Below are 26,619 nucleotides of genomic sequence, written 5' to 3'. Positions count from 1 at the left end.
CAAAGTCCAGTGTGAAAGAGAAAATCAGCAGTTCGCCCGCAGCCATGAGCCAGCCGACCTCAGCCACCACGGAGCTGCCCGCGCTGCCAGGGGACACAACAGCAGCCTTTGGGGTGGCAGACATCATCGTCGTGGTTATTTACTTCGCCTTTGTCCTCGCCGTTGGGATATGGGTAAGTCCCCAAGGTGACGGGGTTTAGGTCTGCCTGAGGTGAAGAGCCTTTGATCCTCCCCAGGCCCCTCTTGGGTACAAAGGTGTTTGCCAGCAAAGGTCAGCCTCTGTGCACACCGTTAACCCAGAGCCTATTGAGCATGTTTGGGGATGACAGGTGATCTTCCTGCGAGCCCTCACCCCCCACCTCCACATGGGGACAACCCAGATGTCATTCCCTGGAGGTTGTTCTGGAGATGATGTCTACTGCCCATGCTGCAGAGTAGTCTCACATGGGGGTGTGGGCAGGCAGGGAGCAAAATAAACATGAGGGTTGGGGTGGCGAAGACTGAAATGGGACTTGAAAAAGCTTTGAAAAGGTTATTGTTAATTATTTGTTCATGTTGCTTTGCAAAGGCCTTTTCAGAGAGACCTATACTGTTCTGGTTGGCTGAAGTGTTTTTTTTCTTTCCCAATTGGTACCTTCAAGGAGAAGCCATTAAATAGGTACAAGCAGTTTCTTTCCAAAGCTGGACTAGCAGAAACCTGCACAAAGAGAGGCAGAAGCAATGGATGAAGTCCGGCTTACCTAACAGATACACAAAACAATTTTTGGAGCTGATGCTGAGACATTCAGCAGGCTTCTTCTGGCTTGGTGGCAGAGCTGCTCACCAGCCTGGGTGCTGCCATGTACGTAGGCATTTTGCAGCAAACCATTTTATTATGGTGCCTGACTGCAAGTTGCTGGTTGCTGCAAACAGCAAGCACAGTCAGCCTCAGTCACATCGGAGGGGTTTGCTGGCCTATGGATGTTCTATTGCTCTTGAAACCCTTGCGGTTCTCGTGCAGTTCCTTGACGGGGCCGTGTGATGTGACCACGGAAGTGTAGGGCAGCTGTAAACTCTGAATCCACAGCAGTGGCAAGGCAGCAGGAATTGCAGCAGGGCATTGCTGGCCATCCTGGAGTGCACCTGCATGTCATGGCCAAATGCAGTCCTTGATGGCATCCCAAGGTCTTGCTCTGATTCTCACCCCTGTGCCTATTTGACTCTGAAGGCCTTTGCTGGGGGTGTGGGACAGCGAGGAGGAAAATGCTTCCTCTTAGTGCGTACCATTGTCGGAAGGTGGGCAACCTTTCTTGGAGCTGCAAACACATATCTTCACATGTCTGAGAGCAGACAAACCCCTATATTTCTCAAAATTAGATACTTTTTACAAATGCCCTGCTTCAGCCTGCGTCAGAGCCATGCACTACCTGCCTGTGCTGCTCTGAGTAGGGGGAGCCAGTTGGCTGCAGTGACACCCAAGGCAGCAGGGCTAGGGTGGTGCACGAGGCTGCTGACAGGATGTTTCGAGGCTACCAGGATGGGCACTGGGTCTGACTTGAGGGTGGGTAAAAGGAGGAAAACACTTTTCTTTTTCCTGTTCTTCTAGTCATCGATACGAGCAAGCCGGGGGACCATTGGAGGCTATTTCCTAGCTGGACGATCCATGACTTGGTGGCCTGTGAGTGAAATGCATCCCTCTGTTTCTAGTGGTTCGAAAGCACGTCCATGCATGTTTTGACTGGAGTCTTGAAATGAAGAGGATCCACCATGAATCATCCTGTGTAGCTTTGCTAAGGGGCTACAGTGTGGAGCTGCGGGGCCAAAAGGATAGTTCAGCATCTTCGTGTTTTTTCAACTCTTAATTTCTCTGCTGAAGTCAGCAATAAAAATGTTGACATTGATGGAAGTGATGGAGCGCTGACTGCCTAGCTGGGTTTGAAACTCTTTGGCGCCCACCCGCCAAAGATACCATTGTCCCCAAGCCAAGAGAGCATTAGGTAATCTAGGAATGTGCTATCCCGTAAAAAAGCATTTAGAGACTGAAGAAAAAACAATCCCAAAGCCCAGGACTTTCTGAGGCCTTGCTATTTAGAGTAAAGTTGAGATTATTGACTAACGATGTAAAGGATATAAACTTCAAACCACCAAAGTATAAATCTTCACTATGAAGGAAAAAAAAAAAATCTATTGAAGGCACCTTTTCTTGAGAGTGAAAGGTACATATAAAGATAATTTAAAGTTTGAAAGGAATATAAACGCCACAGGAATAAAGATCCTTCTCAGCCAGTGCCAGACTCTAGCACCATATATCTCTCCAGTGAGTCGTGGGTAACGGAATGCGCTTCTCAACCAAAACACTGTATTTTTTTCTTTTTTGCCTTTGGATGTACATTGCCCATAAATTCACTAGGCTAGATTTTCAACCTCTTCCATCAGAGACACATACGCCTCTCTAAAATCTGTTATTTCTTAAATGTTCTTTATACTTCTGTCTCGGCCAAGTGACATTTAATGGAAAAGCTCAGCTTGATGGTTTTCTCTAATTAGGAGGGGAAAAATTAAAAGGTACTAAAATGGAACATTTTTTCCCCAACACCATTTTTTATTTAAAAAACAAAACAAAACAACCAACCCACAAACAAACCCAACAACATTCTCATTGTTTTTGGCTCCAGCCACAGGTGACCACAGAGTCTGTTGTGTCCAGGTTGGCTCCTGGCTCTTCTGACGTCCCATTCTAGGCTCAAAGCAACCTCTAATGCTGTTCGCTTTTCAATTTTGTTTGTCAGAGAGCTGATTCCACCTCTGCAGCACTCCTGCAGGCTCAGCTCCTCATGGCCTTCACCTTGAGTACACGACTGGCTTACATGTTTGTTTGGTTTTGGGTTTTTTGTTTTTTTGTTTTTTTTTACAGGGGTGGCAGATTTCTGCTGTGTGTTAGACAGCCTCAACTAAACCCTGATATTACATTGCTGTTCCCATGCAATGTGTCTTCTGTACTTCTGTGTCTGATATAGATATCAGGAAAACTGTTTACATTTCTTGAGAGCACCAGTCCCCACCTCAGTTGCAAATTCATGTTGCAGCAGCCGGATCTCTAATCAAGAGTTTTCTTAGACAGACAAGAAGGCAGAGCTGTTGGCAGGAATCAGTGTGGGTGTCGATGCCGTATTAATGTTTTACCTTGCTCAAAGGTGAGAAGCAGATCAAATTCCATCATTCCTTGCTTCGTATGTAGCAGTCCTAAGGAGAGGAAAGCTCCTTGTAGGTGATGTGGCTAAAAGCAAACTTTCTCTGGAGACAGAAGGGCTAGACTTGTCCTTTGTGTAACTTCTCATTTGACCCTGAGAGAGATTTGGCGTTGGCATACAGAAAGAAGGTGAGGCTTTATGCCAAATAAAAGCAGTAATTAAGTCTGACAGTCTTTGCCCTGTTTAAAGTGCATTGGAGCTTGCATTCTTCCAATTAGGGTGTCAATGAGCCGCGGTAGGGACAGCCTACCATGCCTGCAGTTAAAGTTAACCTGAGGTGTTTGTGTTTTCCAGCCTACTGCAGAGCTGAATATCTTTGAACCTATGTGTAGACATTAAACACAAAAGGCCTGCAGGTTTCTAACCTTGTCCCTGCTGTGATTCGGGAATCTCCTCCCTTAGGAGGAGCTCCAAGAGAGCACTCCTGTCACCCTGGCTGCATAAACCAGCACACGCATGTTCAGCGCAAGACTTAAAAGAGGCTGGGCTGTCAGGAAGACACGGAGAGGTAGAGAAAGGGTCAGCAAGGTTGGAGAACACTGTTTCATGGACACCGAGGTATCTGTGGCTGCCACCAGACTTCCCTCACCCCACTGCAGTCCACATAACAGCTGTATATCTTAGGAGAACCGCTGACAAAGTGAACCCCGATTCCGAGATTAAGCCTTGCATTTGAGTAGGGGGCGGTGGAAGGGGGCAGGGACACCCACTTTAAGACATAAAAAAGTAGTTTTCATTAGAAGGCAAACCCAACTCTCCATTAGCATCCAGCTACTACCTACAAGGAGGTGAGGCTCTGGGGAAAGAGAGTGCTGGGGGGAAGGAAGTGCTTGGGCTGATACAGAAGTTCCTCAAGGTGACTTTCTGGGTGTTGTGCCTGTGCCGTGTGTTTCAGATTGGAGCATCCCTGATGTCAAGCAACGTGGGCAGTGGCTTATTCATCGGCCTGGCGGGCACTGGAGCAGCTGGGGGCCTTGCCGTTGGGGGCTTTGAGTGGAACGTAAGAGTCAGTTATGTTGTCAACTAAGATGTCGCTGTTTACAAAGGGACTCAGGGTTTGTCTCCAAAATCAGATGCTAACAGTATTGGCAACTCCAAGTTTGCAAGCCTCAGGAGAGAAACCTTTAGACATTGAGGCAGCCTTAAAACCATGAGACTTCTATTTTAGTTGAAGTGGAATCCACTAAAATTATTAGCTCTTTGACCTTCCCAGAAGCACGTGGCCATATTTTTAAGCTTTAACCTGCACTCATCAAGATTAAAATAAAAGATAATGAATGTTGAAAAGGTACTTGGATAATAACAGGATTCTGGGTACAGGGATTTGGAAAAAAAAAAAAGCAGCATGTGCTCCTAAATTCGGTGTAAAGCTATGAGAATCAGCAACACTGCATTCACCTGTCAGCTGCCAAAATGTGACGTCTCTGGGGTGAACATCTGGGTGCGAATGCAGGTCTCATTCTGCCCTATTGAAGTGGCCTGGAAAATTGCCACTGACACCACACGGAGCATGAAAACCAGGCCCTTTGTGTGTGATGCTAATGAAATTTCTCAGCTGCAGTGATGAGGAGTGAGATTAGTGCCAGCCTCACAATAAACATCACTCACCTAACTCTAAATCTCTTGTCTATATCAGCAGAGACTGCTAATAGTGCCGGCTACTTGCCAAGCACGGGCAGGGCCCACCAAAAGCTCTTTCCTGGGATATCTATTCACTGCACTGTTTTTTTTCTAAACCATTAAGATCACCTCTGAGTCTTTTGTGAAGAAACCAGAGCCTGTGTTCAGCCTGGTGCACGTAGGACATACCGATATTGCAGTACTTTAGATAAATTTATTCAAGTCATTTTAGAAGCCCATGAAGACAAGATTTTATGTCAGGGTAAATCTAATTTCATTAGTTTATATTCGTTTCTTTCAGATTGGAAAGGGACCTTAGATATGCCATTATTCTCACCCTTTGTCATGGGACATCACTCAGCTGCAGGAATCATATGAGAATCTTTTACCTAAGCCAGTCTCTGCCGTGGCTGTCCTCCTCGATCACTCACAATCTCCACTCGTAGGGCTCAGTTTCATTTCTGATAACTTAAATAACTGATCAAAGTAAAATCTGGACTAATGTAAGGTACTTAGATGAAAGGTAATGGCCTGAGACAGCCAGGAGGTGAGGTTTGATAATCCAGTGGCTTTTATTACTGTTCAAGATCTCCTGTTTGGGCTTCTGCTGGGTTTCAGAGAAGAAATATGTGATGGGAGATGTCTTTACACCTTCCAAAAGACCCTTCACCTGTGGCAAAGCAAATGAACTGTCCCTTTATCTACCAGCGACAGAAGCACATCTGCATCAGCCTGCAAGGAGAACATCCCGGCAGAGTCTTGCTGTTGCTTATTTTTATGCTCCGCAGGGACAGTCTGCTGCCTCAGCCTCATCACTTGCTAATCAAGCAACAAACAGATGCTCCCGTCCTTCTCTGAATCGCTTAACTCTTCACTGCCACAGCATCAGTCATTTCAAAGGCCACCAAAAACAACACCATCTTTCAGAGATCCAGAGCAACACAGTACACCATCTTGCCCAAAAGACCAGGAGATGGAACAGGATGTGCCACTCATGACAGAGAGACAGAGGGCTTAGGAGGATAATTTCAAAAGCTTCTAATTATATTGTAATAGTTCCTCCATTTGTCATCTTCTGAGCAGGGAGAAAAAGTCAAAACTCCTTCCCAAATATATTGCCTGGCACTGTACCCTTCTGCTTTCTTAGGGTGTCCACTGAAAGGGCAGAGGATGTTCCCAGGTGTTGAATCATGTGCCTTTATTTTCTCTGTCTCCTTAACAGGCTACCTGGGCGCTTCTGGCTCTCGGCTGGATCTTTGTGCCTGTTTACATCGCAGCGGGAGTGGTCACCATGCCTGAGTACCTGCAGAAGAGATTTGGAGGGCAGAGGATACAAATCTACATGTCCGTACTGTCCCTCATTCTCTATATATTCACCAAGATATCCGTATGTATCCAACTGAACACGACCCTTGTGTCTAGGGCTGGGGTGGGCCATGCTGGTACGATGCAGGGCTGCTCAGAGATAACACAGATGTCCTTGAAAGGACCAGCTCGGCTACCAGAAACAGTAGCAGTGTGTGAGTGCGCTGCTTTGCTCAAGTGAATACCTGCCTCTGTATTGATCGTGGAGACCTCCCCTAAGAGGGCAAGCCCTCGTTAAACAGCAATGCACAGTGAGAACTTTACAGGGATATGGCAGCTAATTACTAAACAGTATAAGTACCACAGGCTGTCTGCCTGCTTTTCCTCTTCTATCAGATCAAACCTTAGCCAATATAGACAGGGGAACTACAGCATTACCCCACCTGAGGATCTGGCTGGCTGCATCCTGTAGATGTGACGTTCTCTTAAATTATCATAAATCTGCTGTTTTTCTTGTAGCTGAGTTTTCAGCATTAGGTTTGTTATGGTTATTCCTCTCTCTTTCTGCCATCTGTATAAAAAGGGTATGGTGAAAGGGAGGTAGGTTCTGGCTTAAGACAAAACTCAGCAACCTTCCTGGAGTGCTTGTAGCATTGTACCCTGCTGGTGGCCAAAAAGCAATGTAAGCTATTGGGTATTTTACTTCATTTAAACTCCATTCATAAAGAGGCAGAACTTACACTCAGAGATTTGCTAAGAACGACCTGTGCCCTTGGAGGGAGAGGACCGCATTTGCGAGTCCATTACAGGGACTGAAAATGTCAGTCCTTTGTCTCCAGCTGATTGTCCCATGGCCAGTACGAGTCAGTTTGACTAGACCCTATTGAAATATTTAGACATCGAATTGCCCTGGATGACACTGACTGTAGATGAGGCACCCATGTGCCTTTTGCAGCTGGCTTCAGGGCCCTTCTCCCAGCCTTATTATGTCTCGGGTCCTGGAAGGAATTCCAGGCTGGGAGTATGGGATAGATTTCCTCCCTCAATTGCCAGCTCTTGGTCATGTCACCAATTGCTGCCACTGCTGTCTTCAGGACTGAAGCACAGCCCAGAGTAAGGTCTTGCAAAGAGGCGCTTGGAGTAGAACTGGGCACCTGAGGGGTAAATGGAAGATCTCTCCTGCCACAGCGCCACAGTGCGCACAGCTGCACAGCCAATGTAGGTGCAGAAAACACACCAGTCTGTCAAAACGACCTTCAGCAGAGCAGTATTTGCCAATACCTTTCAGAGCAGGACCCTGGCCTCAGTCATTGCTGTTTCATCTCAGTGGTTTCTCTTCTCTGCAGCTAATTCACGCGTGGCTGACGGATGTGGCTGGTGGAGTTTATGGGCATGACAGGTGCTTTCTATTAAGCAGTGCTGTTGTTTGTGGAGAGCTCATTTAGCGGCTGGCTGGACAGCAGGCAGTTGGTTACAAGAAGGATTTTTCTCCCAGTGCTTTTTTGACCAAACATAGGTTAGCAACTAGGGCATTGCAGAGTCTTCCCTGCTCGCAAAGAAAAACAGAGATCGCAGTAAACAGAGTTGTCAAAGGACATGGCTGCAGAGGTGTTTGTATGTCCTGCTGGGAAGTGAAAAAACCCAGAAGAAACAGTGTCTCCTGTGTTGTCCTGTCTCGGGGCTGCAGAGGTCAGAAGTTGCACTGGGTGCTTGATTTTTAGGTGCTTATTTCAGGCACAGCAAACAGAAATCTTGCCCCATCCCTTCTGTCGCCCTTGGCAAATGTCTTTACCTGTATCTGAACCAATACCAGATTTGCAGGTGTCCTTCAGATTGATTTCCCAACATACGTATCTCCCACATCACCTACTCTATCTGAAAGATGTTATCTGTATAATTCCAGGTTTCACCTAGTTTCTGGTTTCACTCTCTCTGACAGTAGGTCCAAAAAACCAAAGCCAATGGGGGTTTCTGTATTTCTAGTGAGCTCATCAGCAGGTATAACCTGTTTTTCTGGAGTAATTCTAGCATGCTGAACTGCATGGCTAGAAAAGCAAGCTGTTGACCTTTCCAGATAAATAAATCATTGCACAAGAAGTCAGAGATTCTTTAGGGGTCTTTCAAGCTGGAGTGTCTTCTGGCCATAAGGCCACCAGGATGTAGTCTGGGGTAGAACCTGGTCTCTGCTGTTTGCCCCCTCTTCCCCTCCTGCCTCTGCCTGTGGATACCTGGTCTCTTGCTTCCCATGGATGTCTTCACAGTCAGCAAAAGGAGAGGCAGTTTCCCCCAAAACCTGTCTGTGCCAGTGAGGGCTACATGCCATGAAGGCTTCCTGTAAGATAGTCTTTTGGTTGCTTTGTAGTCCCTTGATGGTGGTACCTTGATTTCCATCCTCCTGCTGCCCCAGGTCCCAGATGCTGAGAGCTCTCACCTGGAGGAAAGATTTTTCCTTGCACCAAGAACAGGAAGGTTCACAGCCAACAGCCCCGTGCTCTCTCCTCCTCTTCCACTTCACCTTCGTGGTGTCCTCCCTCGTCAATGCTTTCAGCCGCAGAGGGCTGCAGGCTGCTTTATTAGATTTCACTTGCACAAAGCACTACTAACGACAGACTGCCCTTGTTTTTTCTTATTCCAGACAGACATTTTTTCTGGAGCATTGTTCATCCAAATCTCTTTGGGCTGGAACCTCTACTTGTCCACTGTGGTCTTGCTAGCGGTGACTGCTGTCTACACCATAGCTGGTAAAGAGCTGATTTTAAAAGAAACATTATAAACTGGAGCCTAGGATGTAAGTTTCCCCTTTTCTACATCGGGGGAAGTATTCAGGTCCTGGTCTGAGGGAGAGATTCCCCCGGTTGCTGGTAGTACCTGCCCTGTCACTCCTAGCTGTTGGAGACCTCTGGCTATTCCCCTCTCCCCTCCTGGACCCAGGGAAACTGGTGTGGGGGGAACATCACTGTTTTCTAGAGAATTTTCTAATACTGCAAAAGGCTCCCATCTCCCTTTGTGCAGATAGCTACCGCTGCCCACATTTGCATTAGCATCTTTAGATATTAAGATGCTGAGCTGCCTCCAAGTCCTCTCATGAACGTGGACAAGCCCTTCAGGCCGTTCCTCAGGGGAGGGCTTGTGACAGCTATAGGGTCCTGGGAAGCAGCTCAATGCCAACTTCTCCCAGTGGGTCTGTCCTGAAATCACAGGGCTGGGGCCAGGGAAAACCTTTACCTGGGTGAGGTACCTGTTTCACTGTACATGGTGATGCCCTCTGCCTGTTGTCTCTGGTTCTCCTGACAGGCGGTTTGACAGCTGTGATATACACAGACGCGCTGCAGACCCTGATCATGGTGTTGGGAGCTTTGGTCCTCATGTTCATAGGTAAGGGGAACCTGCAGTGGTGTCATACGCTATTTTAATGATCCCAAGGTCATTAGACCTTAGCAGGATACCTCACCCTTTCATATATGGTGCAGAAATGAGTTTTAACCACTCACAGAAGCGGTGCCAGCACAACTCTCATTCACCAACAAGTCATACTTGCTTCGTCCTTTGCAGTAACTGTATGGAGGTGAGGTTCTGGATAACTTCACCTTGCTGGTTTGGGTCTACCTGGAGCTGCCAAAAAGCTTGCAACACTGCATCCCTAGAGCCAAATTCAGCTCTCACTGTGCTCATGTCAATTTGGAGTAATTCTGCTGACTTTCCCTGTTGACTTTGGGAGTTACTGTGGATTCATCTGGGTGTAACTGAGCACTATAAAAAAGTAAAAAAGCAACAAGGAACTGACCATCATTGGTCTTTGCTTTAAGCCGCCTTGGCAAACAGACAGAGACATATATCTTGTTTCATGTCATACCTTCCTGCTGTAGCTCTTGGAGGGCGTGTGAGCAAAGACTAGGTGCTGAGGACATTGTGGGGATTAGGATCATGGAGATTTTCCTGCATTGATCCTCTTCCAGGATGCACTGCTAAAACCACAAGGACTCTGGCCAAAATCCAACTGACTCCTGTAGGAACCTTGACTGCCAAAAGCGAGGGTGGAATGAAAAGAAAGATGAGAGGGAGATAGGAGAAAAGAAAAGTAATCATGAAACTCAGATAAGGAAATAACTTTGCAGGGAGCACAAGGCCTTAAATCACTGGCATTTTCTTTTCAGGATTTGAAAAAGTTGGCTGGTATGAAGGACTTCAGGAGAAATACAGCACAGCAATACCAAAGATCATAGTCCCAAATACGACCTGTCACCTGCCACGCGCAGATGCCTTTCATTTGTTCAGGGATCCAGTCACAGGAGACATTCCTTGGCCTGGCCTTATATTTGGCCTCTCCGTGCTGGCTCTTTGGTGCTGGTGCACTGACCAGGTAAATAAAGTCTTTCCCTCTCCAGGCAAACCACCATGCTGTTACTTCCAGCCCACTCCTCAGTTTGTGGATCTGTGAGCTGAAACATGACTGTGTCTCACTGTGCAGGAGTTACTACCTTTTTCCCAATCTAGACCAGAATATCTCACTCCTTCCACCTTCTCAGCAAGCGGCTAATTTTGTGCACTTCTTAGTGCAGAGAGAGCAAGTTATTTTCTTCCGTCTTTATCCCACTGTGACCTGGTGAGTACCGTGTGTCTTCATGCAGTTAGCATGACAAGGATATGAAAATGTGGATATGGAGCTGGCTCTGCAGTGACCTTGTGTAGACCTCCAGACAAGCCATTTATATTCCTGGAGGTCTCGCGTTTCTTATTCCTTTCCAAGCTAGAAACAAGGAAAACTGTATTTGTTTTTCAAGACATGGTGCTTTAGTGCTTTAAGATGGGGTAGTTATGAAAACCCACGGATGAACTTTTACCAAAACATCTACAGTCTGCTTCATTCCTTGTCTCTTGCTGCTGTACAGCTGCTGTCTCCAGTCCTCAAGGTGGCTTCATTTCAGTCAAGGGCGAAATGATTCCTGTAAAGGAAATTTCCACACTGCCCTCTCCTATAGCCTGTGCACTGAGCTCTGAGCAGTGGCAGCAGGCTGCAGTCAACTGAGATGGGAAAGTTGCCATTGGCATGCAAAACACCCTGGGATCCTGCTGGATGAAAGTCACCCATGAGAGAGAGAGAGGATGGATCCCTCTCTCCCTGTAGTGCTTCTGTTTTACACTCTGCTCCCTTTCTGCACTGATTGCAGGTGATAGTCCAGAGGTCTCTGTCTGCTAAGAACCTCTCCCATGCCAAAGGTGGATCGGTGCTGGGAGGGTATCTGAAAATCTTCCCTATGTTTTTCATTGTCATGCCAGGAATGATCAGCAGAGCTCTTTACCCAGGTAAGTCTTCCCATGTTCCTTGCCACAGGGCTTTATACCTGCTATGACCACTAATCCTACACAGGTCCACCAGCACTTTTACACCTCAGAAACTGCTGTCCTGCAGGCATACTCCTATAGATTCCTGTTGTACAATAGTGTTCCCATGACCTTCCTCCACCTCCAGTGCTCCTGCAGTGGCAGAAGTCACTGTGAGTATCCATATGGAGCATATGTTGTCATTGGGGTTATATAGCTCCATGCTATGGACATTGCATACATCTGTCTATCCGGAGGAAATCAGTGAAATGAAATACATGAAGCACTGAGGTTGTCCTTCAGGTCCTGTGGATTACTTTCATTATTTGGTGAGTTTTAGCTATCTACCACACAGATTCATGCAATTCCTGGTGGATTACGCAAATTGGCCCTCCTTTGTGAAAAAGCAAGCGTTCCCCTCCTGTTGTCTCCCAAGGAACGCTGATTGCTGGTTTCTCCAGAGCATGCCACTTCCCAGGAAGAATACCCTGGTTAGGAGAACCACTCCTGGAGGAAAGTGTAAGTGTCTGAAGTACCTCTCTCCCAGATTTCCTCAAATAGGAGTAACTCAGCCAGCCAGCCTTGGTGACCCAGCTGACGGGTTCATGAAAACAGCTCAGTTCCCACAAACAGAAAATCATCAAGGATTACAATTATGCAACATCCAGGAGAGTTATATCCGTAGCCTGAACAGGATTGCAAAATGTCATCTTGAAGTTTCACCTTTATTTTGCAATGTGAAATGCTTTTCAGCTTCACTCATTCTAGCTGTATTCCAGCTGCACCTCTGAATTTATACGAATTTACGCAAAGCATTAGGATTTGTTCCCTTGAATTAAGAACCTGTGTCTCAACAGGGTTTACGCTGACTTCTTGTCATTTTCCTGGCTCTTACAGATGAAGTGGGCTGTGTGGACCCGGACATCTGTAAAAGGGTCTGTGGTGCTGCGGTGGGTTGTTCCAACATTGCCTACCCCAAACTCGTGATAGAACTCATGCCTGATGGTGAGAAACCTTTACACTTGGAGGTGGGCTTGAGCCATGCTCTGCACGGGGGGGTCATACTGCTCTTATCCATCCTAAGGATGAGTAAATCTTACTGCAGTTACCAGACATTGGGATGAAAAAACAGTGCTGAGTGGCCAAAAGCCTAGTCCTGATTTTTCTTCCCTTTTTTGCTCCCCCAGGGCTCCGGGGTTTGATGATTGCTGTGATGATGGCAGCCTTGATGAGTTCCCTCACCTCCATTTTCAACAGCAGCAGCACTCTCTTCGTTATAGACATCTGGCAGCGGATCCGCAGAAAGGCTTCAGAGCAGGAGCTGATGATTGTGGGCAGGTCCTTACATTTCTTTATGTCTCATTTCTCTCATCATCTGTTTTGAGTGCAGCATTTACATTCTTCAGTCTGGACTCACTGAGAAAAATCTGGTGCCTAAAATATAGAGCAGGGACGCAGCCTGGGAAAGAGCATTAAATTTTCCAGCTTCATCTCAGATAGACCTGGTCAAAGAGAAACACTGAGTGTACCACTGAGCTAGGTAGATCATCGCCTCTCTTCTCCAAACTTTAACATAAATACCACCTTAAATGTAACTTTTAGAAAAGCCAAAGGTGCTCTGGAGTCACTGTCACCAGAGATCTTTAAGAACATGTTATTGTTATTTTTGCATCAGACGGGAGTGAAACATTGCAATTACGTCTCTTTTTCAGGAAAAAGTGCAGAGAGCTGGGTCTCCCAGCTCTCTATCTCTGTGATAAGTTATGGTGCCCTTTGCAAGCAAGCTTTGGTACTGCATTATAGCAGGGGCATATAAAGTTCTCTTCCTGGTATTGGAATTTAATTTGCATTCTGCATGTTTGTGGTGCTTTTCCTCTCAAGTCGTGAGCATTAAGTTCTAAACTTTGCTGTGGGGTGCTTGAAGGCTGCAGGCAATCTCACACTCCACCACCGTAGAGTAGTGAGAGGGGAAGTGCCTCTTGTTCAGCAATATGGAGAAACCTCTATAACATACAGTGCAAAGATGAAGGAGTTACGCTATGCACCTGAGACCCCAGCAACAATTTTAGTAAGCAGCAAATGAGTTGGAATCACGGAATCACGGAATCTTCAGAGTTGGAAGGGACCTCTAGAGATCATCTAGTCCAACTCCCCTGCTAGAGCAGGATTGCCTAAAGCACATCCCTCAGGGCTGCATCCAGGCGGGTCTTGAAAATCTCCAGAGAAGGGGACTCCACAACCTCCCTGGGCAGCCTGTTCCAGTGCTCTGTCACCCTCACTGTAAAGAAGTTTTTCCGTGTATTTGAACGGAACTTCCTATGTTCTAGCTTGTGCCCATTGCCCCTTGTCCTGTCACTGGGAACCATTGAAAAGAGCCTGGCTCCGTCCTCCTTAAACCCACCCTTTAGATACTTGTAAACATTAATCAGGTCCCCCCTCAACCTTCTCTTCTCCAGGCTAAAGAGTCCCAGCTCTTTCAGCCTTTCCTCATAAGGGAGGTGCTCCAGTCCCATAATCACCTTGGTTGCCCTACGCTGGACTCGCTCCAGTAGTTCCCTGTCCCTCTTGAACTGGGGAGCCCAAAACTGGACACAGTACTCCAGTTGTGGCCTCACCAGTGCAGAGTAGAGGGGGAGAATGACCTCCCTCGACCTACTGGCCACAGTCTTCCCTATGAATTTGGCAAAGGCACTAGAATGAGCGTGTTGCCTGCTTGGAAAGGTGGCAGAAAGATTGCTTCCACATGCTACCAGCTCCCTCTCTGTTGCATTCAAGAGCTAGTCCTCCAAAGAACATGTCACTCTCTAGGACGCACCAGGTTGAAGGTCTTGCACTGCTCACGGTGGGAGCCACCATGCCCTTGTGGCTCTCTCATGCACGTTGACTGGCAAGTACTACCTCAGCTCACTCTGAAATCTGTGAAGCCGGATTTGGGAATTGGTTGAATTGGCTTTCTAGAAGAGAATAATTTTCTCTTTCCCTGTGTACACAGGGAAACGTTCTTGAGAGTGATCTGTGGATTTTTTCTTAGGAAGTTCTGAGAGAAATTGGAATTGTGTTTTGTCCATTTTCAGGTGGACTCCACTACATGCAGAGCTAATACAATTTTACCCTCATCTTCCAGAGTCTTCATCCTCATCCTTGTAGTCATCAGTATTCTGTGGATCCCGATCATTCAATCAGCCAACAGCGGCAAGCTCTTTGACTACATTCAGTCCATAACCAGCTATCTAGCCCCACCGATCACAGCTCTCTTCATCTTGGCAATCTTCTGCAAGAGGATTAATGAGTCTGTAAGTGGAGTGTCAACAACCAATTGATATACATATTTAATTTGATAAAATAAATGCATAACTCTCCCCTCAGTACCTAGCCTTTGAGACACTTTAAACTCAAAAACCAGTCCGGCCAAAGTGTGCCAATTAGACAGCCTTTCCCTGGCACGCATTGGTGGATCTTAGCCCAGTCTCTAGCGTAGGTGTGTTTGCTTCCAAGAAGCCACTGCAAATGGTATTTCTTGGCAGTCTCATTTGAAAGCACGAAAAAGGCAAAGTTGGTCCGGGCTTTAGGATGATGTGTCAAAGTCTAGTTGGAGGCATGTTGCTAGGAAGAGACTTGCATTGTCTGTGCTCTATCTGTTCCACATTCAAGGGCAGAAAGAGAAACTAAGGATTTTTAACTGAAAACATCCTCCTTTGATGCATATCGGTGTGGGTTTCCATCAGGCATAAAATGCCTTGGTCTAAAAAAGAGCAGAAAAGAAAAGAGCAGAAATGAACAGAAAAAAGCAGAAAAGAAAAGAAAAGAGAAAACTTTAACCAAAGGTAACATGCAGTGACCTTTTCTTTACGTTTGCCTTTTCTCAGGGTGCTTTCTGGGGCCTCATGGTTGGGCTAGCTGTTGGTCTCGTTCGGATGATTATTGAGTTTATTTATAGCACACCGTCTTGTGGTGAGGAGGACAGAAGACCAGCTGTGCTAAAGGACTTGCACTACCTCTACTTTGCCCTCATCCTCTGTGTCCTCACGGCGATTGTCATTGTCCTTATTAGTCTCTGCACCCCACCGATCCCTGAGGAAAAGGTAAGTGACTTGCAGTGGCACCCTTTTCTCAGAGCCCCCGTTTGGTTTCCAAAACTCTCTGAAATCCGTCCTTTTCTTTTCCTCCCATGGTTAAGAAATGGCGTGTAAGGCATATGCTGCAAAGAAGCCCTTGCTCCTCAGCTTTCTATTCCCCAGGTCGCATAGTGTTAATGCTTCCTGAGGTACTGAGTGCTTCAAATTGAGTGCGAGTTCCCATGCTGTGCCTAGAGCTGGGCAGACACCACAGCCCTTCATCACTGGAACAGAAAGAAAAGGAGGGGAAGGAGATGAAATCATATTACAGAGCACTGCTGAGGAGGAATTAAATATATCTAATTGTAGCATCTACCCTGTTTCAGCAAAGCCAGCATCAATCTTGCAGGCAAACAAGATTAATATCTTTTGCAACATGGGCATTTAGGAAAATAACATTTTGTCCCAATGTGATCTCAATTACGTTTAATAACTTTGAGTCAGGCACAACTTTCTTTTACTTAACACATTAAAATGGTGCAGAGTTGGGAGGCTTTATATAATAAAACCTTAAAGCAACTCTTCCCAGTCCCAAGTTTTAAAGCAGCTGTCAATATAAAAAAACTGCCACCTACTTCCAAACAAAGGTTACTGGATAGATTTAAGAGACCTATTTTTTTCCTGTCTAACTGCATGAGGAAATGAGGGTGATGCCATCATAGCATTTCCTATCTGTTGCTTCCTCGTAACTTGTAAAGTATTAACCAGTTCCATCAATGTTTGATTGAATGTTAGTGGTGTCAAAGATACCCAGCTTCTAAAGATTAAATGAAAGCAGGTGCTCTGATAGAGGAAAGGGGGAGGGAGAAAGACTGTCTTTGTGTCTGCTTTGAGATAAAGTCTCAGCTTTTATTAGCTATCAGAGGATCCACATGGGAGAAAGAAATACTGGCAAGGAGGCACCATTAGTTCTGCTGCTTACGTTGTTCACTACTGCTCAGGGGTGGCCAGATGGTTGCCAGCAATTAATTACTGTGGTTTAATGAGTTCCCACTCATCATCTGACCTGTGATAACTAAACATGTGCAGTGCTCCCTGCCCACAGCAATAGCAAGACAAGATGCATTAACGTAGCACTGGCAAATAGCGAACATCATACCAACAGTTCAGGAAATGAAGAAACCGGCCACAGCACACTTACGGGCTTTTTAGTCTGACCTCAGAGGTATGAAAACATTTAAAGCATGTTTTAAGGGGGGGAGTTCAGGATGAAGATCTGCTATAGTAGCATTAGGGAAAGAGAGGTTATAATGACAAGAGACTCCTTAGAGGAGATTTTGAGTAGAAATAGGTGAGTTTATAGGTGCATGACTTAAGGGACCTTATTTGACATATTCTTCAAAGAGCCAAAGCTCAGAAATGGTGAATTCAGGATGGAAGCAGTCCAGGGAGGAAAGCCAATGGGATGGTCAGGGAGGATAGGACTTTGTCTGAAACAGCTGTCTGCAGTTATGCCAGAGGACCAAAGGAGGAGGGGTGGTGGCTGGTCCCCCCAGGTGCGTCTGGAGAGCCAGGGAGGGAGGAGAGCTTGCTAAAAGGCAGTGCTGGCCATGAACAAACATAGGCTGGACTTTTGGGGGGACATTTTCTAAAGAGGGATGGTTCAGGATAACCTTTTGGTAGCCTATGGACCCCACATAGAGCTGAGCTCAGGGGTTGACATCTGTATAAAAGAATCTATTGAAGAAAATTAATAAGAATTAATGATATTTCCTGTGGCAGCGAGAGGCTGGACACAGAGACCCTGATCAATCATCTGATAATGGTGATGACCATCCATGTCCCATGTTTCCCACCCTCAGTTTCTTCCCACCACAAGGGAAATGAGATGGGCTGCCAGGCAATTTATGCCAGTAAGAGGTAGTTAATTCCCGCTACCTGTAGCTTGGTAGAAATGTGAGAGTCTGCCTCGATTTGGCTTTAGTCTGATTTCCATTCAGCTTCTACTATTTATTCCCAATTTCAAAAGGAAAGGTCTGACCTCGTTCCTCAGAGAACAGCCAAAGTGAAGGTGTGGGTTTTAAGCTGAGGTAGGTGGCAACATTGCAGAGCTGCTGCCTGTCGACATGGATCTGAGTGGGCAGCATTAAACCCAACATTTTTCATTTTCCCTCAGTCAGAGTCACCCCAGCTTTTGCCCTGGACATGAGCACAGGTGTAGGTTTGTACCATCGCTCCTGGTGGCATGGTTTCTCATGGTGTCCTGCAAGCAGGGCTCGTCTCCTCATCTCAGGTTAGTCTGTGGTTGTGCTGAGATGGCTCAAGGACAGAAGGGTTTTGGGAAGGAAGGGCAGGAGGTAGAAAACAGGATGCACGTGTCAGGCTCTAACCCTCTGGGTAGAAACTAGCACCTGAACTTTGTGTTTGGCCATTAGTGTCCTCGGGTTGCTGGGTTTTGGCATGCAAGCGGGCAAAGCTGCGGTGAAGAGCCTGTATGTTCCCCACGATAGTGGCAGGGAGGGGGAGGCTGGAAGCGGGTGTCCTGGCCGACGATATCTGAAGCTCTGGTGCTTCTCAGTCCCATGTGTTGGTCAATTCACTTTATGGGCCTCAGATATTTCCCCTATAAAAATCGTAGCTAGTTCTGCTAGCCCTTATCTGTGCAGCGCTTTGAGATGTAATGATGAAAGGCACCGTATCAGAGCTGGGAATTACGCCATTTGTTTTGTCAAGCAAAAGGAAAAGAAAAACAAGCCACCAAAGAAAAAGCCAAAGAATTATAGTGATCCATCATACTTCAGCAGATGTAAATCAGCATAGCTCCATTGCCTTCAAAGATCAGGCACAGCTGTTGTGCACAGTTATGCTGCTTTACACCAGCTGAGGATCTACACTGGACAACTTTAAATATTGAATCTCAATGCTTTTCAGATAGTAAATGGGCAAAAGTAGAAAAGAGATTTGTATCTGAAGTTAGAGTGGTACAGCTAATGTGCCTGGCTTTAAATGAATTACAATCCAAGAACTGCAAGCTGTAGCATTTTCTCCTGCTGTTTTGGACACTCTCCCATCCCCGTGGTGATTGATGCTGTGCTGGAAAACAAGTATGGAAGGAATTTGTTTGGTATGCTCCAGAGTTCATATGTCTTCATTGTAGGTAGTCCATATTGTGTCACGCCGTCCTTGAAAACCCTGCAAAAGAGCTTACAATTAAATTTGAGACTGTGAAGCTGAAACACAACTGTCAGGTGCCAGATGGCATTTTGGAACAGAAGGATTTATTCTAGTTTACAAACAACAAAAGAAAAACTTCGCTGAGTTCTTGCAAACTCCCTTGGCCAAGGAGAATGTGAGGGTGAAAAAGGAGAGGAACAGCCCATAAAGCACAAGTGCTACAAGAGCAGGTCACCTCCCCAGGGGTCAGGGCTCACCTGGACAGGCTGATGGACTGGCAATTCCACCTGATGTACTCTGGGGTCAGGGATGTTTTCCTTGTGTCCTGAGATCTGGATGCGGTGGCCCTTTTAGGTGCATAGCCTAGGAGGAGCACCAAGCCCGCTTTGGCTGACCTGAACCAACACTGTGCACTCTGAGGTGCTGCAACTGAAGCTCCCACAGCATCATCTAGTGCCACTTAGAGCAAAACATGCTCAGCTCCTGTGGGAACCAGGCACTTATAGAGGAGGAAACGGGTGAGGACACAAGGCTCCCTGAGCATGGCTCTGCAGTGGGTAGTGGAGCTGCAGGGCTCCCCAGGACCCGCCAACCGGCTACAGCCCCCTGCCAGCCTCTGCCCTTGGGCATGGTGGCCTCGAGCAGCATTTCCAAGGGCCAAGTCAATTATGCTAATACAGCTCCCCCATCTTTCTTGTTCCCCATATTTATGTATTTGCTCACTTTCCCCAGGCATGCAGAATACATGCCATCATCTGCGTCCCCTGTCCCCATCGCTTTCTAAGTCTGTGCCAGGGAAGTGTAGCCAGTTCTGTGGTGGCCTCCATGGACACACAGTACTGTTGGTCTGCCCCAGCCACGTGTCTTTCTGGTGATGGCAAAGAGGAGACACGGGGACCTCAAGGAATTCAGACAGCCAAAACCCATCACACTGGAGCTTGAAGGTGGAGCGTGGGTGTGAGGCTTCACCAAGGAGCCCTCTAGGGAGGTGGTTTGCTCTATTGAACAGCCTGGCCATGGTCAAAGCACCAGCTCCTGGGGGGGGTTGGTGGGATGACATGCGGTGAGGTTACCTGTGTGTCTGTGCTGCTTTCAACTGGGAATTGCTCCTGTCTGGCAGAGTCTGAACCCCAGGTAAACTCCATCCCTTGCAGATTTTGCTGCAATGGGAAGACAGGAAAGACAAGGGAAAAGGAAAAAAGTTTTGGAAATCCTTTAGTACCCTGAAACTTTGCTATGTTCCAGTGACATTTCCTAAGTGATTAAAAAAAAAAAAAGAATCCTTGAGAAAGATGAGGATCATCAAATCAAAGCAATTTAGCACATCGTGACAAGAAAGATTAGCCCTGCCCAGTGCTCATCTTGGTTGAAAATGATTTAAATAAAGCTATAAATCTTCTGGAAATTATGCAACATTTTGTGTCAGCTGGAAACTCCTGCCTACATTTGTGCGTGTAAGATTCAAAAATTAAACTCACGTTACTTTGTAAGTGACCCACTTGAGATGTTCATTTCCATGCAGACAGAGCAGGGAGGCAGCTGCTCATGAGGCAAATGTGGGACTTTGCCTGACCTGTTGTCACCACCACAGCTTCGCTGCCCCGGTCCCATCCTGTGGCTCTTCTGCAGGGCAGATGATGGGCTGGAGCGGGAGGATAACCCGTGGACCTGGGCAGCTGTATTTGAGTGGGATTGATGAGCGGGGATCCTTGCTGCCTGGCTTGGCCAGAGCACGTAGAGGTTAGGAGGTGCCGATGCCACCAAGCTGCTTGGTGTGCCATTTTCAGCCAAAGAGACAGCAGGCCTGGCTTAAATTCAAAGACCTGAGCCCCTGGGATGGTTAACCCCACCCCACAGCTGCAGAAGGACCACTGGGAGGTTTGCAGGATTAATGTCCTCTGTGCATTCCCGGTGTCCCAGGGAGGAGAAGACTTTCGTCCTTGCCTGCCATGGTTTCATCTGGGATGAAGTTAACTTTCTTGCTAGCAGCTGGTGTGGGGCTATGTTTTGGATTCGGGATGACAGCAGTGCTGATAGCGCACTGATGGTTTTGGTTGTTGCTGAGCAGTCAAGGCCTTTTCTGCTCCTCACCCCACCCCACCAGTGAGTAGGCTGGGAGTGAGCAAGAAGTTGGGAGGGGATACAGCTGGGAAAGCTGACCCTGACTGACCAAAGAAATATTCCATGCCATGTGACATCATGATCCGCATATAAAGCTGGGGGAAGAAGAGGGAAGGGAAGGGACATTTGGCATTATGGCATTTGTCTTCCCAAGTACCATTACCATGATGGAGCACTCCTTACCTGTTGATCGCTGAACACCTGCCGGCCAATGGGAAGCAGTTAATGAATTCCTTGCTTTGCTTTGCTTTGCTTGCGTGCTCAGCTTTTGCTCTACCTATTAAACTGTCTTTATCTCAATCCATGAGTTTTCTCACTTTTACTTTTCTGATTCTCTTCCCCCATCCCAACCGGAGCGATTGAGGGAGTAGCTGTGTGGTCCTAGTTGCGGGCTGGGGTTAAACCGTGACACTTGCCCTAGGATGAGAGTTTCAGACCTCCTGCTTTTGTAAAGCAGAGCAGTTTGCAGCCACAGCAGCCTGTCCAGGACTGATCGTCTTTCATGGCTTTCTGTGATTTTTTTCACTGAAAGACTAAAGAGAGAGGTACAATGAGTACAATCCCTTGTACAGAGAAAACTGAAACTGAAAAAAAAAAGAAAAAAAAGCCAAACCAACAAACAAAAAAGAGAAAAGTCATTTGGATGGACAAGTCTTAGAATGTGTGCCCAGAGCTCATTTTTTTCTATTTGTAACTACACCTGTTGGTCTAATGTATGGTGTAATCCTCCCTGTGAATTGTGACTTGATATTTGCCGTTATGGCTCCGTCTGCTCACATAGTTGTACTTCTTGAACTCATACTTGGAGAGGCACAATACTTGCAGAGCAGAGACACAATACTGCTACTTTTCCCACTAAGAGCCCTGAGATAAGCTCATTTGGAAGCGCAGGTTGCCGCATTGATGTGAGATTGCCCCAACTGTGGGGTTTAATGTTCACGTGGGGTTTTCTTTTCCGATAAAACGACCACTGGGATGAGACAGAAGATCCTCCAGTCCCTCCTTATGTCCCACAGAAGGAGCTGCTCAAATACCAGTGTTCCCATAGCCATGTACGTGTCGTGACCCTGTGGCCATATAACTGCATTTTGCCCCTGTGGCCCTACAGCTGCATGCCAACACCTGACTGATCTTTCTCTACTGAGGGTACAATTGCTGTTTGTGATTGCCTGTATCCAGAGAGGGTTATCTTGGCTTCTTCTTTTTTTTAATTGACTTTATTACCGTTCCCTGTTGGAGGGCGCCATTCTGGATGCAGATCATTATCTCGTGTCAATCAATCAAATGAGCCTAGCAAATAGGAAGCTGCTTCTTCAATGTCTACTAAAAGGTTACTCCTGGTAGAGACAGGGATGGAACAGGTTAATTAAAAAAGCAGAATTAAAGAAACTAGATTAATTCATGCTTTTCATCTCCAACTGGATGGTACCAGCCTATTTTTTCCAGGGTGTGGGCACCTGCGCAGATGGAAGGTGAGAGAAAGTGGGGGAGGAACCATCACCCCAGAATGGGTCTCTCAGCACCATCTTGGATCTCTGCCCCCCCAGAGAGGAAGGCGACTGGCGTGCCAGTTTGCAACTGGCAGGCAATAACCTGTTTGTTCTCTGTCCCACTTTGCAGCTTGCTTGCCTGACATGGTGGACAAGACACAGAAAAGCACCTGCCATTGACCTGAAAATTTACAAGAGCGAAGAAGCACAGATCAATCCAGCCAACGGAGAGAGTGACTTGGTCGAAAGCGCAGATTTAGGTGATAAGGAAGAGACAGGTAGGATAACGGGCTGTGAACAATCACACTCATGTGCTTGGGGGCGCACAGCCAAGACCCCGTGCAAGTCCCTCTAAAGCTCATGAGAGGCCATCTGTTGCATTCACGGGAGCTGAGGCTCGTATTTACAGGTATACCGGTTATGAGGATGTGACAAAACGTTGTGGTTCTTGGTCCTCCCAACATATCTTCTAGCATTTATCTTCATGTCACAATCCTCTGAATGACTCAAAAGAGCTGCCATTCCTGAAAAACAAAGAAAACCCACCATTCAGTAAAATGTTTTTCCTTCTCCTCCCTAGAACAAGTTGTTTACCCAGGCAAACTGCACCAGTCCAGCTCTGCCCAAGCCACAGTGTTATTTTAGCACTTCAGGTCTGGACACTTGATGGTGCGCTGGACTCATTAGCTGGCAGTCAACGGCAACTTACAGACATCCCTTGGGAGGGTGGAGGTCTGTGCCACTGCAACACTGCTCCTCGCCCCATTGATGCTGGGGCTTTGTGCCGTGACACTGCATCTATTCGTCTGTCTCATCAAGATGCTCTTGAGGAGCTCCATAGCACTACTGCAGGCATAACCAAAGCGGCAGCTACCGCTAGTGTCATGAACATCACAGCAGGCTCTGTAATTTCAACTTTCAGCGTATAAAAGTAGCATGCCTTCCTGTCCTCGTCATTGCTAGGAGATAAAACCCTTGTGTAAGTGCTGGAGACGCTTCCTCCTTACCCCTGTGCGGGCTCCACTGGCCAAACTCAGTCAGTGATGCTGTAACACACCGCATCAAAATAGCACCACAGTCCGAAGGGGCCATGAGGCCCTGGGAGCAGATGTGTGCATTTTGTGGATGTCGTAGGATAAATCTACAAGTGTCAGTTTTCTCATTTACATTATGCCAATAGTATCTTTCGTCTTCCCTTAGGATATAAGCCATGGCTAAAACTCAGACCCAGGCTGCTTAAATAGCTGTGTGTCCTACCAAGGGTATTTAATAGAAGGAAGGCAAAGAGTCAGATGAACTGAAAAAGCTGTCAAGAGACAGAACAGTGTCAGGAGTTGCTACGTAGGCAAGTTCTTTTCAGAGTGGACAGAGGTTTATTCTGCAAATCCATTAAAAAAATGCAGCTTTCTGGTTTTGAGCTTAACCTTCCAAGGTTACAGAGGAGAAATCACAGAAGAAAGGCACGTACACAAGATTTCTTCACTTCTTCCTTTTGCTGGTCATTCCAAAGGACACTGTTTAGCCAAGCTAAACAGAAGTGAGCAACTAAAGAAATCTCTTAGTATTTTTTTCCCAATAGAGTAAGTTTGGGTTTAAGTTGAATCCAGCCATTCAGCATTATTTATTATTTCTTATCAATTCATAGTTAACTAGCTCAGATTTTTATAAACAAATGTCTTGGTATTTTGGTAATTAGTAATGATGGGAGAGGAAATGTGAAACACAGCAGTTGACAGTTTAATGAGGGTTTTTTTGGGGGGGGGCTGGGTAACACCTTTTTCAAGGCTTTATGGCATTCTGCATATCAAAAAAAGTTATATTTGGAAAGAACAAACAGTGAAATACACAAGGCACAGGGCTGACAATTAAAACACATACTTCCCCTGGCATGTCATGTGTAATAAATGAGCCAGGATATCTCTAAATGGACCATCACGCTGTCAGAAATTTGTGAAAGTGGATGGAAGCTGGGTTGGGGAGGAGGGGGATGAGGTCTGTTAATTAACTAATGAACGATTGGTGTTGCAATCATCCAACTGTAATCAGCCTGTGCTGTACATTGTTGAGGCAGAGCTTTCTCTTTTCCCTTCCCTTCCCATCTCCCGTCGTCATCTTGCATCTCCCATCCAAGGTGCATCTCAAGCCCCACTCCAGATTGGTCAATGCACCTCCAGACTAGTGGAAGGAGGGAGGGGAGAGTCCCAGCTAGACGATAACACCCATTTTTTGGTCCATCTCTCGCAGCAGCCAAGCCTCCCTGCTGGAAAACGCTGTACTTGTGGTTCTGCGGTCTGTCCACTGGCCCCACACCCACCCTGTCCCAGGAGGAAAGAACTGCCCTGGAGCGGAGACTCACCAGCATCGAGGAAAAGCCCCTGTGGAAGACTGTTTGCAACGTTAATGCTATTCTCCTGTTGACCATTAATGTCTTTCTGTGGGCGTATTTCGGCTGAGATGGGGTCAGGCAGCACGTGGCTTTGGCTTCTCTCAGGACTCCTCATCCTCATGTCTAAGCAAGAGGTGTTGGGTGATGGAGACCCTGGTGGCGGTCCCCAGAGGTGCCGGCACGCCTTGTCACAGCCCTTCCCGGGAGGCACCGCTTGCTGGAAATGACTGCAGGGCTCGGTTTCTCCAGAAGATAAGGTGTGGTCAAGAAACTGGCCAAAACTGGTCACATCCAGAATGCAGGGGACTTGTGGGCAGCATGGGGGTCAGGAGACCTGGGGTCCATTTTAAAGGTGCAGAACTGTGCCCAGCAAGGAGCAAAGACTTTGGACAGCCCAGCTGTGGCTTGGCTGGCTCCCTGCTCTGCTCATGCGTCAGCTTGGGGCTGACTTCGCACCAGTGCTCTTAGGGAAAGGACTTCTGGTTTACACTGGTGTGGGGAAGGAGACTTAAGCGCTACCTGCAGTTTTTTCATATGGCCAAAATTCATATGGGGTCAATGTGGGACACCTGGATTAGCTCAACAGTGACAACCTTGGGTCCCACAGCCACCCCAGGACCTGTGTTGGACCCCCCTCCATCCCCTACTTGACATCAGCAGTAGGGACAGGGGCTTCTCTGCCCTCCCTGAGCCCCCCACCCTGCCCACTCTGCTGCGCGATGGTGGGTCTCACAACAGCCTGAGCCTGTTTCCTCATCGGGCCAGTCCTGCCCCTTAACAGCATTACCAGCAATAAAGGTGCCTTAGTAACAAAGCCAATTCCGACTTTGGGTTATTGTGGTTATATATCCTGCACTGACGCACAAAGGTCTCCCTGGGACCACGGTGACCTGTCTGTGGGAGGGAAAAGATATAATCCTCCTCCGGCCAGGTCCAGGGCTGGACCTTGGTTTCTTGAGCAAGTCTGGGCTTCTCTGACCCATCTTGGTACCATCATGTAATGGTGGCATGGCCACAACCTTTTAAACCACCTGCAGAGGAAGAGACGGCAGTACCCCCTGTTAATATCTTTGGCGGTTAGGATGCTCACCTGGAGAAGGATAAAAGTGCCCATGGGGATGTAACCGTCCACGCCAGCATCTGAGGGGCATGAGCTGTGTGGGAAGGTGAGGGCATGCTGTGAAGCACAACACCATGAAGATGAAGAAAAGGCGCCATGATCCAGCAAGCAGAGAAGAAACCAGGCTCTGTGCCCACCTGGCACAGGGAGTCCAGGTCATGGTTCCCCCACTCATCCCCAGCTTCCATGGAGAAGACTGAACCAGCTGTGCAGGATGGGTCCCGTGCTGTGCTCATGCAGGTCAATACAAGCATCTGTTTTTTCTAAGAGGAAAAAGTAGATTTCCTTTGAATAAGGGAGATCTCAGCCCCACCAGTCACCCATCCATCCCCATGGGAAGAGGCACACGAACCAGAGCTTGCCTTGCCTTTCCACTATTCAATTTTGAGCAGGTGGTGCCCAGATCAGAGGGTGCCTCAAAACATTTAGAGGAAATCAAGTTACCAGCTGTGATTAATAGCTGGTAAATGTCTAATAATAACGGACACATTTCTAATGCATTTGGAAATACCAGGGCTCTCGCCTCCTCGCCTGGAGCAGCGAGGTGCTGAGTGCTCCTGAGCCACAGAGCCCCTCAGCAGCACTTAGCTCAACGGCTTTATTGGCTTTTTTGGACCACACATCCACTAAAACCACCGGGAAAGCAACGTGGAGCAGGATGAGGAATAGCGGGGCAGTTTTTTTAAATGTTTGAGGTTATTCTTTTCCCCTAAGAAAAACTGCAGAGAATAGAAGTGATTTTTTTTTTTTTTTTTAAAATGACACAAGTTATGATCTCTGTATTTATGATGCTGAT

At 47.0% G+C, this 26,619-nt stretch overlaps 1 protein-coding gene across 2 annotated transcripts; it reads left to right on the top strand.

Moving 5' to 3' along the window:
- SLC5A9 (solute carrier family 5 member 9) lies at positions 1–25,570 on the top strand. Of its 2 annotated transcripts, none has more exons than XM_063343481.1 (14): positions 1–173; positions 1,586–1,657; positions 4,126–4,230; positions 6,073–6,237; positions 8,791–8,896; positions 9,450–9,530; positions 10,310–10,515; positions 11,324–11,459; positions 12,375–12,482; positions 12,665–12,815; positions 14,602–14,770; positions 15,344–15,559; positions 22,448–22,595; positions 24,562–25,570. In XM_063343481.1, the coding sequence occupies exons 1-14, from the start codon at positions 45–47 to the stop codon at positions 24,768–24,770; spliced, it is 2,001 nt and encodes a 666-aa protein (XP_063199551.1). In that variant the 5' UTR covers positions 1–44; the 3' UTR covers positions 24,771–25,570. The 2 variants fall into 2 exon arrangements, with proteins under 2 accessions (XP_063199551.1, XP_063199550.1); XM_063343480.1 differs by having other exon boundaries at positions 24–173; positions 24,565–25,570.
- Positions 25,571–26,619: the final 1,049 nt, after the last annotated feature.

Source organism: Chroicocephalus ridibundus, chromosome 8, assembly GCF_963924245.1.
Source record: "Chroicocephalus ridibundus chromosome 8, bChrRid1.1, whole genome shotgun sequence".
In the NCBI taxonomy this organism is placed as follows: domain Eukaryota; kingdom Metazoa; phylum Chordata; class Aves; order Charadriiformes; family Laridae; genus Chroicocephalus; species Chroicocephalus ridibundus.
The sequence above is the reverse complement of the archived record's forward strand: the minus strand, read 5'-3'. Positions and strand labels throughout refer to the sequence as shown.